The 19,685-nt window shown below is 35.9% G+C and overlaps 1 protein-coding gene across 8 annotated transcripts in view; it reads right to left on the reverse strand.

The window, feature by feature from the left end:
- LRRIQ1 (leucine rich repeats and IQ motif containing 1) overlaps positions 1-19,685 on the reverse strand; it is a 114,608-nt gene that overhangs the window by 59,522 nt on the left and 35,401 nt on the right. For all 8 annotated transcript variants that reach the window (XR_008233105.1, XM_052774560.1, XM_052774561.1 and 5 more), the window contains 3 exons: positions 16,816-17,292; positions 14,551-14,689; positions 11,872-11,991 (listed from right to left, as the gene is read on the reverse strand). Coding sequence is in view for 7 of the 8 variants with exons in the window: in XM_052774560.1 (XP_052630520.1) it covers positions 11,872-11,991; positions 14,551-14,689; positions 16,816-17,292 (736 nt within the window). In the remaining variant the exon portion in view is untranslated. The remainder of the gene's footprint in view (positions 1-11,871; positions 11,992-14,550; positions 14,690-16,815; positions 17,293-19,685) is intronic.

The raw sequence follows: 19,685 nt of genomic DNA on the forward strand, positions 1-19,685 counted from the left end.
TATTTTGTTATTCCTTCATTTTTTCCAATATTTATTCTATCCCTTCTTTTGAAAAATGTAACGACTATTTACCTTCAAACATTAAAGTTCTGTGGTCTCCGAAACAGAATCCAATCCTACAACCACCAAAGTCAGTGAGAATGGTTCTACTAACTTTAATGGGGACTGAATGAGCTTCTGAAAAGCAGAGTTTTAGTGCTAGCGTTATTCAGACAATCTAATTCTAGGCATCTTTTACATGCTCTGGATTACATTCTGGAGCTACATCTTTTATAATGTCATATGGAAACCATGAACAAAAAATAGCTCACAGGACACAGTGTCAAACCTACACTTGGCTATGAAGAACTTCCACAAGTAAAATTGTCCAAACTGTGAATAATGCTATCACATAATGCCTTTCATCTCTCTTAGATCAAGGAGGATCAAAAAAGTATAATAAAGCCCAAACCAATCCCCCAAACTGTACTATGGTTAGAAGCAGAGGATGTAAGAAGGCATTAACAATACAGGCTGAAAAGGAAGGCCAGCATTTGAAATGTAACAACTCTGTTCTGGGTCAGACCAAATATCTATATCTACATCAGTACTCTGCTTCCAGAAGAGCTCAGTAGCAGATGCTTATGGAAAGAATGAAAGAAGCTGGACACGTTGAGGACAATCCTTCCCTTGGTATATTCTTTCAGACCTTGGAAATTGGTTTCAGGACCTTCTGCTAACATCTAGGAAAAGATTCCTCAACTTAAAACAGTAATCTAACTTCTTATGACAAATATAACCACCTAGTCAGTGTGTTTGCAAGGTCATCTCTATGTCAATCCCGAAAGAATGCAGATCATTCACATCGGTCAGAGCATATAACTGCTGAAGTGGTGTATATTAACTCCAAAAGGCCAACATGTTGGCTGCCATGGGAGCTGAAGCTACCCCAGGTTTCCAAAAATGGTGGACCTCAGAATCACAAGGTGAATCACCATCTGACAAAACTGTGAAACTATTTTTGAAAATTAGGGAGAACTAACTCTTTATACATCTTTCCTTTCTTCTTTCACTTCTTCATTGACTCATTCACTGTTTGCAGGACAGCAATGGTTTAGCCAGAAAAATTGTTCTACTGCTATTTATGTAGTGCTTTTATTTATATGGTATCTTAAGATAAAAATAGGAAAATTACCCAACAGAATATAAATGAGCAGAAGAAAATCAGTATCCAAAACTCACTCTGAACTCAGAACCATGACTGGCTCCTGAGCATTACAACAGAATAGGAGGAATGGGAGAGAAAAAAAGCATCTTTTATTAAAAAAAAAAAAAATTTCCACATTACAATTTCACAGAAATAGTGTGTGGAATTCTTTGCTTTTAAAAAAAGATTCACCTTCCAGTTCACCTGCCTGGTTTTGTCTAACCTGTTTTTCTGGACTTCTGCTCCCTTCAGTGAGGCAGGCCATTACTGTCATTCTCAGTCAGAATGGCCCTTTTTCAACCAGATTTTACAAAGTATCTGCTCTCTCTACATTCAAATTCGTTTTTAATAAGAATAATATGTAATAAGAGTAAATAAATAAATAAATCAGAATGAATTTTTCCACTAGTTTTCTCTATAGAATACAAGTTTAAATCAAGTTCTTCAGGCCAGTGATGTCTTTGATTTCTACTTTCCTAGGTTTTAGTGAGTATATTTGAATAGTGCAGTTAAAGCCTAGTTCACTCCAAGAAAATAAAACAAAAAGTTAAAACAAAAAGACAAGTGAAAGACAGTACTTTAATCCAAGGCAGAACGTTCAACAGCATTCTATGACTATTTCAAATAAGCTGACAAAATCTCTTTTGGGGCAATACATGCCACATGAAGAACTACTTTTCCTAGCATTAGACATCCTGTAGGTTAAAGAATTGCTCAGACTGGGTGGGGGAGTGGTCAGGCAGAAGGATCATATGCTGAAGGTTAACCCTGTGGATACTCACAATAGAAAAGGGTATACCACAGCCAGCCGTGCCGTACTGCCTTTCATCTGGCAGAAAGCTGTAACTTTCTCTCTTGGTTCCTGGCAAACAGATTTCACTCTGTGGGGTATTTCATTCAAGCATCATGCTACTCCAGGACAACATCTTTCATTTCTTTCTAAACTAAACTTCGTTTCTGCCAAGGCCTAAGTATTCTTTGCTAGAAATTTCTTCTCTAAAAGCATAAGTAAGTTTTGACAAACTTCTTAAAAAAATCACAAATTTTTAGCTCTTATAGCTGATACGAAAGGACCAGATCACTTTTCTGTGCTCATTTATATATTGTTGATAGACTGTGACTGAAAACTTCCTTTGAAATTAAAGATCTGAATATTGTTGTGTATTTAGCCTTTTCTTTCATCCAGTCTTTTTAGGAATCAGATTACTCTATGGACTAGCTTTTCTGAGAAACTCAAGTTTTTGCATAAAGCGTAGTTCAATGCTAGGAAGATGAATATCAATTCAGACCCAGACTTTCTAAAAAACTTCCAGAGCTAAGATAGTACCAAATATGAACATCCTCAACTGAATCATCTATTAGTTGCATTATTATTCCTCTTCCAATACCACAAAAATTCAGCCTAAGTTCTGCCATTTTAAAACTATATGAAAACGTGTTGAACAATTTTATAAAAAAATGTATATAGACTTCTTTTTAATTAGGCAGTTTAGGGATATACATTTTATAGAAAATAGATCTCTGAACTGCAAGCAGTAGGAAAAATAGTCTTTTTCTCTGGGATTGTCTTTAATGCTTTTTCACATATTTTATGTGGTGAAGATAAATAGGTTAGCACCCTAATAAAGGTTATTTTAACCTTTGGCAATGCTTCTTTTTCAACCCTGTCTTTATATAAGACAAGAGAACTAGGAAAGAAAGCTGGGCACGGCTGCATTCTTACAACTGCTAAAACCAAACAATATTTCAAGCCAAAAAAAGTAGTGAGCATCATATGGATTCCAGAGAAACATCGGAACGATTAATTGACCCCAAGAGATTTTTATAGACTTACAAAAGCTGGTTAATTATTAGAGTACACTCTTGTAGGAAAATTAGAGGACAAGCATAGTTGTGTAGTTGTCCATTTATAAGAAGGATATATTGACAATTACTGGAAAAATCACAACATTCTGTTTAGAAAAACATTCAGGAAAATTTTATTGGAGAATGTCTTCTCCAAATGTCATTTTTCCAAACTGTTTAACAAGCTCAGAAAACTAACTGTTCCCTCAAATTCTAATACGCATATTTATATATATTTAATGTATATACCTATGTGATTTCTCTAAATACGTATGACTAAAATTATGCAAATAATTTATTTTAGAATATACAAAAGTAAATGAATAATGAAAATTTCAGGGACCCTAAAAGTCTTCATTCACAAAAAAGGTTGAATATATACACACATAATTAACTCTCCAAAAGTCTGAATCTTATTGTAGTTCATGTCAGTCATTCATGACCTATAATGCCCCCAAGTTTTCTAGAAATGCATTTTTGCCTTAAGCCTGATAGTGTTCAAAGGAAGCTCTGGGTGCTACATCTTTTTTTTTGAATACAGGAATAAAAAATACAGATGGGTAAATGGTAACCTCAGCTTCAGAGGTTAGACATGGTTTAAGTAAGCATCAGAAATGCATGCTTCAGAAATCTTTTGAGAGTATACCACCACCCACCTCAATAAACATCAGGCTCCTGGCACCTTCAGGCCACCCCTCAAAATGGCTCTAAGACCCCAGATGCGGTCTTTCCCCATTAAAATGACAAGAATCTTCAAGTCTTCCCCTCTCTGACTCTGCCACACTACACAAACTTTAGCTGGTATGGCCCTATAAGCCTTTTTCAAAGTTCTTCTAGCTCTGTGAAAGCAAACAAACAAAACTTTCAAGGGGCAATGAATTAAAAAACCCAACAAACAGAACAGCCAAGGGACACCTCATCCCCAACCCTTAAATACTGTACATTCAAAGAACACACAATTTCAAAGGAAGATAACCCAAAATGTTCTATCAAGTTTGGGGAATGAATATTAAAAACACAATAGAAAAGAAAGCTGTACTTCAGCTTGCAGTTTTGTCAAAGGAAGGGAAGTCAGGCAGAAGCAGAGGGTAATAAAAAATAGACTAGTCACAACTTTATAGTCATCTAACCTTTAATATGTTTCAAAGTTCATGTCACACAAGAAATTTGATTCAACTTCAAGACAACTTTTCCTTTTTGTTTAAAAGTCCCTATTTCAGAAATAAGAACAAAAAAGTATTTGGAGGAAAGAGCAAAGAAAGATTAAGTTGGAAGCATATATTATTTGAAACTGATGATAACAAATCTCTAATTACACTAAAAATGCTTAATTCTAAAGAAGATACGTCTTAATCATCTCTCAGCTTCACTTATACTGTCCTCCTTATATGTCCCTAGCACTAAACTTTCTATTTGAAACAAATTATGCACAAATGAATCTGCAAGTTTAAATTTGTTGATTTATAAGTCTCAAGACCTTAAATCTTTTGGGACCTGCACTGCTACTTTCTGGGAACTTCAAGAGTTTCAGGAACTGATTCTTTGCGATGTTTTCCTATTGTAAACTCAGAATTGTGAAATGATAAATAGCTACTGCTGTTTCCATGTAAAAATAAAGTTTTGAAGTTTCCATACAAACAAAATGACTAGACTGAGTACCAGGAGACGGTTTTAACAGTAGCATTTAGGATTCTTTAGCCCACTCCATTCAAGGACAAACTAGACAAAGTTAAATAGTTTTTAGCTAAATTAAAGTTGTGTTATAGGGTATGAGTGCTATTTTTTCCCTTCTGTTTCCGCTGTTAGAAACTCAAGAATTGCATGGTGAAGAAGGTCCATTAGGACCATAGATCCTTTTCTGTGGTGCTGCTTCCTAGACAGTCAGCCCCTAGCCAACAGTGTTGCAAGGGATGACTCTAGCCCATGTACAGGACCTTGCACTTGCTCTTGTTGAACATGAGGCTCTGGTCAGCCTGTTTATCTAGCCAGTGCAGGCTGCTCTACAGAACACCCTGATCCTCCAGCATACTGACCGCTGCCCCAATTTGGTATCATCCGCACACTTGCTGAGATCGCATTCTGTTCCATCATGCAAGTTGTTAATTAAAATATTAACTATTTTGGTCCCCCTACCATCCATGATGGGCTCCATTAACTACTGTCCAGAAGCTGGATTTTGCACCAGAGAACTATTTGAGCCTGGCAGTCCAGTCAGTTTGCCACTCATCTTACGGTTTACTTGTCCAGCCCATACCTCAACAAATTTTGAGAATAAGACTGTGGGAGACTGTCAATGGCCTTGCTAAAATAAAGGCATGCAATATGCACTGCCCTCCCCTTATTCATAGTGCCAGTCACCTTGTGATAGAAAGCAATGAGGTTGATCAGCTCTTGGTAAACCCATGCTGGCTGTTCCCAATCACCTTCTTTCATGGGTCTAGAAATGACAACCTTCCCAGGAACTGAGACAAGGTTGATTGGTCTCTAGTTCCCTGGATCTTTCTTCTTGCCTTTCTTGAAGATGAGTGTGATGTCTGCCCTTTTCCAGTCACCAGTAACATCCCCCAGCTGTCATGACCTTTCAAAGATGATAGAGAGTGACCTCAAAATTACATCAGGCAGCTTGTTCAACCCCCTTGGATGCATCCCATCTGTTCCCTGGGACTTGTATATGTTCAGGTGAGTTAAGCTGTGCTGTGGTTGGATAATATCTATGTTCTAAACTAAAAGGACTTCAGGCTCCAGGCAATGAGACATGTATGGATTTCACTGTGGAGGAGGAAGGAAGCTGACATCTCACTTTCCTCTTTGGTTCCTCCAGAAGTACTGCTATTTAACTCAATTACAATATTGGCTGCATCAATGGCCTCTTCTCAAAGAGCACAGAGAAGTCAGGATTGCTCCTGAAATCTGTAAATAGGCATTACTAAAAAATCTTTTTCAATGGAAATCAAGGTATGTGGACATGCTGAATATCAGACATTTAACTAGATCCTTTAAACACGATCTATACCTACACTAAAATGTCACTTTAACATTACACAAAAATTAAAGAACTTAGGGAAGATATATTCAATTATTTGGGATCCTTAGCTCAGCTTCCAAGAGACTCCAGATGCAAATGTACTCCCTGAGAAGAACTGATGGCTCTGTTATTACTTCCATTTACAATGAGGCATTTGGCTTAGAACGATTTTCCTTTGAGGCTACAATAATCAGTCTAAAACTCCACAGAAGTAAGACTTTTTTCACTTTTATACATTTTTCCATTGCTTGGCCTGTTTATTCAGTTCCGATGTTTGACTTGGTCTTTAGAGAAATAAGACTAGGAAGTATAATTAATGACATCACTATGATATGTCATACAAGCTAAATACAATTTAGAATAATACTATACCATTTGGCTAAATACAGCTTCCAAATAATATCTTTAGTGTTATGCATCATTAGTGGGCTTTCCTTTGGAAAGTATTTGTTTGAATCTGGCTATTTAACCAAGAATTAGATAGAGACAAGCCATGAAGATAGTTACTGTTTAAAAATTAAAAGAATTTCAGGTGGCATTAAGAACTGAGATCTCAGGGTGGAAGGCCAGAAAGCAATCAGAGCACATTTTGCATAAGCTGTGAAGCTGCAGTGTTAGTGATGGCCACAACTCCTAATCGCTGTGTTTGTGGTTATTTTATCAGATACTCACTGCAACAACCTACTTCCAAGGCCAGGATATCTATCAGATAACTAGAAAACAATTCAGCACTTGAGATAAGCGTCATTGCTGAAAGAGGTAGAAAAGAGGCTTTACATATCTGATGATGCCACAACTGAGAATGGCATGTGATTTGTTAACATAGCAGCTGAAGAAGCAGGATCAGATCAAGAGGTTGTTGATACACACTCATTGAAAAGATTGATCTTCCAATATGTTATTTAGGAGAGTTTTTCCCCTCCCTTTTAAAAGAATAGGATAGATCTAATTAAATTTTCATCATACACTTTTTTGTTTTTCTACAGCACTGTAACTTTATAAGAAATATGATGAAAAAAGCATCATATTCTTTGCAGTATACAATAAGGAAAGGCTGGATTCTGATCTGACAGTTGTGAGCAATTACAAGAGCTAGACATGCATGAGAGCGTCAAGATACAAGAAATGTTATGGGAACCTTCTAATCCATAGGCTATACTTATTTCCTGGCATTAGTCAGAAAACAGCAATCACTGTCACAAGCCCATAATCATAAACTCACAGCCTGAGACAAACCACATTATGAAGGATTATCTGAAAAGAAAACAAAACACATTGTATGTGTCTAGTTTGGACATGTGATAAGAATACTAAAGATGGGAGATGTAAAGAAATTGTTGTTCTAATTGCTGTTTACTTTTCAAGAGTTAGCATGTATAAGGTAGTTTTTATTGTGTCGTCGTGCCCCCCCCCCCCCCCCAAAAAAAAAAAAGAAAAAGGAAACTGCTGCCTAGCTGCCATGGAAGGCAAGCAAAAAAATAGGAATGGCTATGTGTCTGTGTGAATATGTAAAAAAATGTGAAGGAAACTCCTGGTCCATAATTTCAAAAGCTGTCAAAAAGACTGGGATTTTAAAATTCTACATAATGAAGCTCAGAAGCAGAACACCACTTTGACTCAGGGCAACAGATTTATTCCCTTTGATGAAGGAAGCAGTGATGGATTTCTTTTTGGCTTGGTTGCAACTCACAAAGTTACTTCCTTTTGAAGAAGTATGACTAGATAGTCCTGATTTAAACTAAATTCAAAAAATGAAGTTTTGAAAAATACAGCACTTACTTTCTGTTCCATGTAACCATCAATATTGGTACTTATCTTGATGAGAATAAGACATATGTCCATATGCTGACTCAGTGTAGGAAAACAATAATTTATTCAATGGCCACTGTTCTGAGTAAAGAGTTGTCTTAAAACTGATCATATTCAATTGGTTCAGCTTTCTCACACACTGGCAAGTTCAGCTATTTTGCATTTGGCTCACATCATATTCTCATCAAGAAAACAGCAATGCTGATGGTTGCATGGTACAGAAATTAAGAGCTGTGTCAAGCAAATGTGTTACCAGATTTTGTCCACCAGAGGTAAAGTGAGCTCTGCCTTGTAGATCATTTGCTACATGGATGGACTGCTGATGAAAGGTTGCCTTAAGAACAGCCTTCTGGAGCATATAGGCTGGAATTCTCCAAAGTCCACATGAAAGACATGAAAATATCACTAAATACCAGGCTCATACTTTCCAAGACATCTGTTGGCCAGATCTTTCATCTCATCTGGCATAGCCTGTTTGACATTGCACAACAGACACAAAACGCTACTGCCATCAATTGCCTCTGAATGTCTTTGGCAATGTACGGGAGCTGATATAAATACAAGAAGATATCAGTAATTGCTCAGGTGAAATGATTACTATTCATGCTATTGTGAGCAAGATAAAGGCCCTTCCTCCAGCTCAATCACATGCAATCCATTTTTCACATGATATGGTGCCAAACTTGTACTAAAAAATATACCACTGCTCAATGTGCATAAAGGAAGTAAACAGAAGATCTTTGGCAAAGACTAGTTTTCCCCATGATGTTTCGCAGCCTCATTTTCCCCAGAGCACTGGGTACACTGAGTTTATAATGAAGATATTAAACAGTCATTTAATGAAGACTGGTACCTAATGACTTATTGCATTGTGATATTTGCAATTGGTTTAAATAGGTGCTTGCACACCAGTGATTTTGTGGAATGCTAGATAATACTCAATAAAATCATTAAGACTGAAATCTACATAATACTGGTATAAAAAACACAGTGACTACACCACAAAATAGTGGACTATTCCAAAAACTTTTGGCCAAGATTTAGTACATTTGTATTGGTCTGCAATAAGGAAAGGTTTTTCTGCCCTTCTCTCTCATTTCAGTCACCCTGTCCAACAGTGAAATCTGTAGTACAAAATGGTGTCCAGATATTTTTCTCTTCCTTCACACCCTAGCATATGGGATCTCTTAGCCCAGCAATATGTACTCCTCCCTTCACACTTGTTTGAGGCCCTACAGATAGCCACTGATATCATGTGTCGTTATTTGGCTCTGCTTCAGCACTTTGCTATAAAACACTGAGGCCAGAAAGGAGGGAATAGGAAGTACAGACTGTTCCAAGCTTCTGCTGCTTGTTTCTGCAGAAGTAGAAAGTCCATGTGATTTGGTATCGTCCAGCTGCAGAGAATGAAACAGCTAAAGACACATGGAACCAGGCAACCTAGTACTGAGGATGGATAGTCTGGGCTAGGCAGAGCAGAATATAGGCGCATTATAGTTAAACCACACATTTCTCACAACCAAACTCTTCTGCACAGCCAAGATATATGCTTGAAACAAAACAAAAACAAAAAAAAGAAAGAAAAAAAGGAAAAAATATGACAAATATTGCAGGGTATAATTCTAGTTACAGCCATCAATCTTGAACACTGAAATGCTTGCTCACTGAACAAAGTATATCCTTCATGGGCGTATACATTGTAAATTTATCACATACACTGCTCTGTAGAAAATAGATGTTCTTATACTTTTCATCTCAAGAAGCTAAGGGCTTGTGTAACTTACTTGACATCAGTCCCCAGTTCAGCCTTTGAGCCTGCTGTGCAAATTAAAATGTCAGCTCATGGTTCTCCTGTCATGATCAGAGCCTAAACACTTTCTCTGAGAATTGCTCCCTAAATCCATGTTTTATTTCTTTCCTAAGAAACTCAATAACAATTTGAAAAAAAAGGAAGAAATGTGTGACAACACCAGAGGGTGATACAGTGCAAGCCTCTGAAATGAGCTGGCCTTTTTTTCCTGCCTTCCCCACTCCTTCCTTTTCTCCCTGGCCTCAGGAGCACCTGCCCAAATGCAATTGCCTTGCTGACAGACAGGTGGAACAAAACTGCCCATGCAGTTTTCAGTTTAGCAATTAAAAAAAATAATTAAAAAAAATCACAGGATTATTTGGGCCAAACAGAGTGAAACAAGGACGGCTCAATTGAATTACAGTATATAAGACTCTGGCCTACTGGCTGAATAATTCAAAACAGGATATTTTCCTTCTTTAATATATGAACAGATACTTCCTTCCTGTGTGAAGAAATAAATCCTTCAACTTTCTGCTTTTTATTATTTTAGAAAGAAGCCAGGGATCAGAGAACATCAACTAATGAGACTGTTCTTTTTTGTATATATATTTCAAATTAAAATGAAAAAAATCCTAAAATTTAAGCCAGATCTCTGTGTTTACACATACACATTTCCTGTCTACCAAATGATTCCTGGGACTCCTGCCTCAAACATTTTGCATGCTCTTACAATAAGACAGTAATTCTGAAAATGTATCTTAAAATAGCTGCTGAAAGGAGAAGAAAAAAATAAAATTACTCCAAGTCATCAAGTCATTGGTAATAATTTCACACAAAGCCTAACTATTTTCTAAGGGGAGGGAGGTGGCAAAAGAAGGCTGATACTCAGATGACCGAAGACTGATCAACTGTAAACTGCAGTGCTCCAACTAACAACATATTTGGTTTCATAACTATCTGTGAGCCATACAAATATGTGATCATAAATAGAATCTAATCCTGCCAGTAGCAGGGCTATCCCATCTGTCTCCTTTACAAAATTACAGTGGAATATTGACAAATGGCTCTTCCAAAGATGCAGCAGCTGAATAAGCACATTCAGAGAGAAGAGTTCATGAAAAAAAGCCTCAGTCATATCCTCTCAGGTCTCAAATGGCCACATTGCTATCAGTTTTCTTTACCTGAAACCTTTAGAAAAAAAAAAAAGAAGCCAATGAATGTGAACAATTAAGAGAAAGCAGTGCTCCAGACAAATATATAGGTAAGTCATCAACAGCTGCCTTATTACACATACCGAGTCTAGAACTCCCCATGTAGACTGTGTCTTTTGAGGCTATAAAACATAAAATTGGTTTAAAGATTCTTTTCCTCGCTTACTGAATGACAATATTGATCCTGTAGACATTTTTATTTTTTACTTAATTATCGCTAAATTCAGTTTCGAATGTGCTGTTATTCCTCAAATTCCTTTGGAGCCTGCTTTTATTTCTTAGAATGGAAACTTCTAAGCCAATTTCAATCGTTTGAAAATGAAAGGACATTATTAACTCTATGTAACTTGTAAAAATTACTAGTAATATTTTCTGGATTTTGTGCATCACAGACCTTCTAAGCGTGTTTTTTCCTGATTTAACTATACTTCTCTTCATAATTTACTACAGTATTCAGACTTATGATCTTTTTAGCACTTTACCTATAAAACAAAAGAAGAGCTAATAAGCCTTCTTCACCTTTGGTTTTGGGGGTGTGGTTTTTTTACTGGAATACTGTAACACTGAATCTCAGCTATATTTTCAGCTACATTATTGTTCTCATTGTATCATGAAAATGAACAAAATACTCAAATATTGTTGACATTATAATCTGTTACTAAAATACTAAAAAGCTAAACATTTTAGAAGAAAAGTAGCTGTTTCCTTATTCTCATTTGATTGTCCTTTAACTGTAGAAATACATGGGATTCTACAGTGGGTGTGACATTAATAGCACAGTAACTACCAGAGCATCTCGAAGAGCAGGAGGCAATTAATCCATGACAAATGGATTTAAATAAGCTATATGTACCAAACGCTTCTTTATTTCTGGACATCCAACATGTTAATTCTAGCCCTGGTAGTCCTTTCAATTTCTTTTATTTCCAACACCTATATGATTGCTTAAGAAGAATAATATTTATTTTTTACATGAAGTTTTTATGTTAATGATTGTGCTTACTTCAGAAAATGTGAAATCATCCACATTTATTTCTTCATAGTCATCCTCCACTTCATCACTTTTAACAGCTGCAAGAGCACTGGCCAGTTTCTTTCGCAAAAGAAAACCCTTCCAAAATGCCTAAACAAAAAATTTAAAGCATGTTATACAAAGCCATAGATCAAACCCAAATCCAGATTCTCTATGTTATCCCATTAGGAAGATAAAACATCTTGGGCCTTGGTTTAATAGCTCAATGATCTGTTTTTTGAACTTTATGTGACATTTAAAACTACAAGACAAATTAAATGCCAGCATATGTCTAAAGCTTAGAGTACTCAAGAGGCTCTCCACAAGTAAGCAGAAAGGAATCCTGCAACTCCCTCAACTACAAACCTGGGTCAACTAATTAATTATTTGACAATTCCTTCAGGGACTATTATAAACTGAAAGGAAAGGCTACGTAAGAAAAAGCTGAGTGTCAACTTTCAAATTACTGAGAATAAAAATACACTTGTACTAAATGTCTTATAGCTTACAAGTAGCAATTCTTGGAGACATCTCATGCAATTGACCCAGGTCAATTACTCTTTCTTAACTGTCTAAGATCTTTATTTAAAAAAAATATTACCAGTGGGCATAATCATATCTAAGAAAAAGGAGCACTTTAGGAATTAAGTGCTAGAAAAAGAGCAAGGGTGTTAGCAACATATGCCAAGCTGTAGAATCAGATCCAGGAAAACACTTCAGAGATCAAAATTACATAGATGGAATTATGAAAACTAAATTCAAGACAGCAATTGTCCCCCAAATCAGTGTTTGACATCATTAGAGTTCAAGATGCCCATAGCATTTAAAACACCATGCAAAAAAATTTCCACTGTCCTGAAAGGTGTAGTATTGTCCACACTAAATGGCTTTGCAATGAAGGCACTAAAATAGGAAGGGAATCTCATATTTTGGCTTAACGTTTAGCTTATTAATTTTTAGGAAATAATTGTCTAGCTGCATAAATTATTGAAAATGTCACTGGTTTTACATGCACAATTTCTGATTATTATAAAAATGATTAAATGTATTAGAAATGCTTTCTCATAATTTCATTGTTATTTTCCTATAAATGTTCATAACCATCCAGATGAAATATCCTGATATTACTGAGTGATCAAACGAGAAATATATTTCATTCAACAAATAGGATTAGTATTTACAAATGCAAAGGAGAAAAGTAATCCTAATGGTATATGCAGAATGATAAACTGTAAGGCAGCTGTTAACACAGATCTATGAAAGCACCAGATTAGTGTTCAGTCATGATCAAAAAGAAAAATTCTGTTAGTAGTTTTTAAGAAACAAGATGAAAACTGTCATACTGTAAAAATTTGTGATATATCTGCCTATGGAATTCAGTTCTAGTCACTTCTTTAAAAAAAGGTTATAATAGAATGAGGTAAAGGTTCAGAGAGAGATAAAAAGAAGTAGAGAGTAATGTGAAAAGAGACTAAATGGACTAAACTTTTATTTACAAAAGATTGAATATAAGGATGGATATAAGAGAGATCTAAAAATCCATAAAATGCACAGAAGATAAATAGTGAAAGACTATTTTTGTACAAACTTTGGAAATTATCAGGTCTGAAACAAACGACAGGAAGCACATTTTAATCACTATATAAAGTTGTGAAACTCATCACTTCAATACACAGTAGAGGTCAAATATATAAGTAAGTTAAAAAATGGATTAAATAAGTTTATCGAGATCAACTGTTAATATACTAGCTACACACTATACTCCAGAAACAAATTTTAGCTCAACATCCCAGATAACTGACTGCTGTAATGTGATTCTGTACTTGTCTTTTTTCTTACTATGCACATTTACTAAACATTTTGCTACTGCCCATTTGTTGAATAGATACTAATGAATTACTTGGATTTTCAGTCTGAAAATGGAACTTAGGCTCCTAAATTACTTTGGCGCTGTTCACGTTTTTATAGAAGACTTACAATACTGAATGTTTTTAAGTTAACTTGATCTGAAATCAATACAGTGTCCATTTGCTTAAAAATGTAGAAAAACCCATGAAATCTGGCAACTTGGCAGGTAAATACTGTATCTGGTTAGCAAACTAAACAGAGCCAAGGCATGGACTACAATTCTTGCACATAGTAATCTATTCCATTTAACTGTTAGCTCAGTATCTACCACAAGACAGCCTAGGCCACGGTCTGTTCCCAATGGCAGTATGGATGAGGCAATCCTGTTTTGGGGAGATGGGGAGAGAAGGAAAGAGATGGATAGGTAGAAGAGATGGGAAGAGTAGTTAGTTATATAGATATCAGACATGATGTATCAGTTACGCAGCGTCTGTCAGTTTAATAGCATAGACATACCCCAGTAAGAACATGGGCACAATATGTCTTCAACATAACATTAGAATTAAATCAAGCAAAACTAATTCAGGGAAATACTTGGTCAACAAAGGGAAAATATTTTTAGGCTTCTATAAAACTTTTTGTAAAGGCGTCTCTCTCTTAAAAACATCAAGCTTATGCTGATTAAATAAAACAAAAAATGTTTAATTATGAAACAATAAAATCATAAACAAAAATAGAGAGAAGATGACAAGTACACAAAACTAGCAAGATTTTTTTCTTATTAAATTTGCAAAATAACTAAAGAGAATACTGTAAACCAACCTGGATTAGTGTGGCAGCTTCATGCTTCTGTCTCAAAGCTTCTACAAACTGACTATTCTCTGTTTTGGTGCAGTCAGTTTTCCTCCTGGCATGGTACTGCCGCCAAAGGGACTGGATCACTGATGCTGCCATATGTAGCCTCATAGAGAAATAAATACCTTTATGAATGACATAGCCTCACCAGTACAACTGGATTATCATAGCTGCCAAACTATAACCATAAAACATAGCACTATGCATTGAGACAAGTGGAAGGCTCTGCCATTAAACTGTTAAGGAATTACAATCCAGATGTGACATGTATGTTCAGAAACACTGGAGGATATTCACATCACATAACTTTTAAAATCCAATTATCTAAGAGGACTAATCTCTGCTAGGCTCTGTTCCCTGTATATTCACTAGAGAGGAAGAGTCTCCTCAAAGGAAGGATTAGGAGCAGAAGTGGTTTAACAATGACTGAATCAACTGTTGGAGGGCTCCACTTATCTCCACTGTCCATATAAAAAAAAACCCCAAAACACCAAAGAGAGCTAAATGCTGAAAACTGCATGAGACATATCTCCAATGGAGCAAACAGGAAAAACTGAGAAGTGCAATTTCACCTTTTGCCTACTTTTACCCTTCAGTTTAACACTAGTGACCACTGGTTATATTTGTACATTTTCGAATTTGCTCATTGTTTTATAAGCACTGGTTACAGACTATTTAGATTTGTTCAGTGATTGAGCTTTCTAAATATATGTTCAATTAATTTATACTGATGGAGAAAAAGTTTAATGCCAGCTCTGCATTATGACTTTACAATCTTGGAATCCTTTTCCCCAGAAAATTATCATTTCAATTGGACAGTGGGTTTAAGAAAAGACATCTAAATTTCCCCCAATCTTTATATATTTTCTTCCCTTGTGCATTGCATCTATTTAAATACAGGAGTACTTTTCAGCAAAAAAGCACACTTCAGAGTTTAAGCCAGAATTTTTTTTTCCTGAAATGTTTATTAAGTTTACCAACCCCAAAACATGGTTTATTTACAAGCTTTGCATCTATAAAAAGGAGTAGCTGAGTTAGCAAACAAACAAACCAACCAACCCCTTCTAATGGTTTGTATTCTGTATTGAAGAGAACTGTCCAACGACAGACTTAGAGGATGCATTTAGAGACATTAACTAAAAACTCCAAATGAACTATTTCAAAAGGTTTTTTCAGAAGCATTCATCTTCCACAATAGACTACTGTACTCTTACTTTCAACTTCCTGAGAGGCAATGATGAATTCTATGGTCTTCCTGAATAATAAATTTTATGACAAATTATTAGTGTCTTAAGTACCTACTAAGCACTACTGCCCATTTACCATAAGTCTAAACAGCATAAGAAGCACTTTCCATGCTTACTCTTTGTAGAGTTCTCAAGACATGTATTTTTGAAACTGAATTCTTATGAAATCATAACTGAATTTTTGTACCTTTAGGGAAAAATTTCAGCTTCTGTTTTCCCTGACCATACATCCAGAACCATACAAACCAGCAGCAAATGCATTCCCAAGAGGTCATAAACCAGTCTGTTTCATGCGGGAGAATATTTAGGAGCACAGAACAAGTTGAACTGGCCCCTCACCCCTGCCTCTACTTTTAAGAAGCAGGTTGAGGCATTTTGGAGGAGTACCAAGGGCAGGGCAGGCTGTTAGCTCTTCAGTCATCACAACAGCAGGAGACTGGCCTAAGGTCAAGGGAGTAGGATGGTAGATTTAAGCAACTTCTCCCTCTTGCCTTCTAAACAATACTGACTGTAAACTCTGCACAGAGGAATCTTGAATGTCTAATGAATAGTATAGCAAAAAAGCTTTACACTAGTTTGTAGTTTAATCTGCCCCCAAATTCCTGCAAACCATCCAGCATTTTCATCCCTAACATTGCATGTGTCATTGAATTGGTGTCATAAATTTATTGCAAAAAAAGAAGGAAAAGGTAGGAAGCCAAGAGAAAGTTTCCAAATTCTCTTACTATACAGCATTTTTAAATTAAGTACATACATAGCTATATTAATTAATAATAATAAATCAAGTGACAGAATACCAAAAAGGATTGTTGTTAATATGGAGGACTAGTGTGCATCGCCTTAAAATAACTCTTTATTGTCTAATAAGCTTAAAAATATTGTTTTCTTAGTACAAGTTCTGTGCCTCTCTTTTAAACAAGAAACCCTCACTCCTATTGCCTATCCGTATAATCTATCTGAAAGCAATATCTGATATCTGCCTTACCTTTCTGTATCATTCTCAAGATGATGAAGATCTCTTCCCGTATTACTTGCTGCTATCACTGACTGTTGCAATGTGAGTTGGGCTGACATGTTATTGTTGCCTTTGCTCTCCCCACTGTAATTAACACAAGATTCAGTGCTCTTATGCTTCACACTCTGATCTTCTTTATTTTCCTTTTGGTGCACAGGTACGGAGGAGTTAATGAATGTGGCCTGAATATGGCCAGTAGTAATCCATCTTTCCGAAGGATCCAACAAGACCTGTTTATTTTCTGTCGCACCCATGATAAAGAGGGTATTTTCCTGTAGGCAGCCAGGGGATGTTTGCTTTAAATGATTTTGCAGTGCTTCTGGTCCATCTCTGTCAGTAATGTTTAGTTCACCATACTCATGTGCATATCGATGTTTAATACTAAGTTTCATCAACTGATTAAAATACCAGCATTGTCCCTGTGCAGAATCAATAGAAGAGGCAATCCTGAAAAAAGACAAAAATGTTTTTACATGTGTTTCAGACTGTAAGAATGCTTTTTAAAAAATATATTCCCTCTATTATTTTCTAAACTACCTTGTATTTTCAAGTATCCTTATACATTTCCATATCCTTACAGTGAATAGTAATCACTCTGATTGAAAACCAGTTTCAGTATTTATAAATATTAATTGCAATCTTCTTTTTTGGCAGTATTTAAAATATATTCCTATATATTAGATTGCTTATTTTACTCTTTTTTTTAAAAAAAGCTTTCAGTCTGTTTGAAACAGGCACTAGGGCATGCATTTCACTATTAATTTTCTGTGTGGTTAGAAGCATATGAAGCCGAAAATTTTCAAGGATTTGAGGCAATTTTGTTACAAATCCCCTAATAGCCTTAATAATCCAATTTTATCCAGAAACTATGAAAGCTAATATAAAAATAACAGTAATTTTAAAATTTAGATTAGAACTACAGCAACAAAACCCAAACTTCGATTCAAAACAACAAACCGCAATGCCTAGGGAGAATTTAGGAAAACAGAAACTTTTAAGTATAGATATTTTTATCAATATAAGGGAAAGTGCTAGACTGAAGCAACATTAATCTAAGAAGTCTGGCTCTCATTAGTTCTTTGTGTTACACCATCTAAATGGCAAGGATGAGTAAGAGCAAATATGAACTAACTGTTACAGATTCAGAAGGCTGGCTGTATTTGGACAGTGTTTGTCCATTGTATTAGGTAGCAGGTACTTTTGGAACCACAAAAACATTTTCCTTTGATAGCATAGATAGATGCAGAGATCTGTAACCTGGAGCTATTTTCAGAGAAGCAGAAAGTCAATTCTAGGTCAGCAATCCAAGACAAAAAGTAGAAATAAGATCGATCCTCTTGGGAGTCTGGAAAAATCAGGTCCTAAGATTACCATTTGAATAACAGGATTTTCCTTCCTGTTCATCATTCATGAACGGTGAAGCTTTTATAAGGTTTTATTGTGAAAAGACTCTTTACCTATATAACTATTTCCTCTAGTAAAGTTCAACTAAGAACTTTTTAGATTTTTAAGAACATACAGAATCAAAACTTACAAAAGTAAAAAAGATTCCAACTCTTCCTCTGCTAGTGCAACTTCAGTGCTATTGGACAAAACATGAATGGCTAAATTGGAAGGCAAAACCACACAGCCTAATTACACAACTCACTGTGCATTAGCTATACATTTGATATTGCCCATTATGCAACATTACTCCTACTCCTGTTCATTCCACAAATATGACAATTCCTAAAAATATTTAAACCAATGCATATATTTCCTTAAGGATCTAACAAATTCTAGCTGTCTCCTACTACACAGTAAGAATAGTAATTTCTTCAACATGAAATACTTAAAGCATTAGTTAAATACTTTAGTTAAGTACTTTAAATTAGTTAAATTATTTAAGAAGATAAATTTGATACAAAATCATTACCAAAGTTCTGCAAAACATACTATGGTGATAAGACAAAAAAAGAAAAAAAGAAGAAAACCTGAAAATTCATTCTCACCTTTTTTTTCTTTGGTTTGTTTTAGTTTAGTTTGTTTGTTTATTTGAGGGCTAAAATATTGTGGAAAAACCCCAGAATGTTTTATATATTGGGCAAAATAAACTCCTGTATGAAAAGTATATCCTGAGTATACTTGTTCATTCTCAAAAAACAGAAACAAAGAAAAATAAAACACCATAACAGTGAACAGAGTAGGGTACTTGTACATCCTCTCCTTTTGACAGCTGCAGGGGCATCTCAAGCAGCTGTTTCACCTTTCCAGTGGCTATGAATGCGGCAAGCAGAAATGGAAGGGGAGGTTGAAGGCAATTGAAAATTCAGGCAGTGACTGACTGTGTGATCACCAGGGATCATCTGTTACTTTTTTTCACAGAAGCTGCTTTTGGGCAGCTTTTCCAAGCAGTGGTTGCAAAATACAGTCTTGTTGCCGTGGGCATGCACCCTATCTCCTAGCTGACACGTTCCCTGGCAATCCACAACTATACTCTGATTTTGTAGGATTTTTAGGCTGCTCTCTGTGTACCAGTGGCTTTCCTTGTAGGCCGTCAGATCAGCCTAAGTTTCAAGAAACTACAAAGGAAGCTGTAGTGACATCTCAGAGAATTATGAGCAATGAAGTGGCTTGGTAACTGTATTTAGGGTTCTCCTGCAAAGGTGAAGCTCCAAAGCACAAACGACAAATATAAAGATGGGGCCTGAGTACTAGGTGGAAGTCGGCTTGGTGGCTCCCTTTGGTGAACAGGGATTTCAGGCAGCTCTAGAGAAAAAAAGAACTAATCAACAGACTTGGGGTAGAGCTATCCTATCAATGCACTGCAGCTTTCTCAGTGTCTCAAAAGGACTGCATTG

This window comes from Harpia harpyja, chromosome 23 (genome assembly GCF_026419915.1).
Source record: "Harpia harpyja isolate bHarHar1 chromosome 23, bHarHar1 primary haplotype, whole genome shotgun sequence".
Taxonomy (NCBI): domain Eukaryota; kingdom Metazoa; phylum Chordata; class Aves; order Accipitriformes; family Accipitridae; genus Harpia; species Harpia harpyja.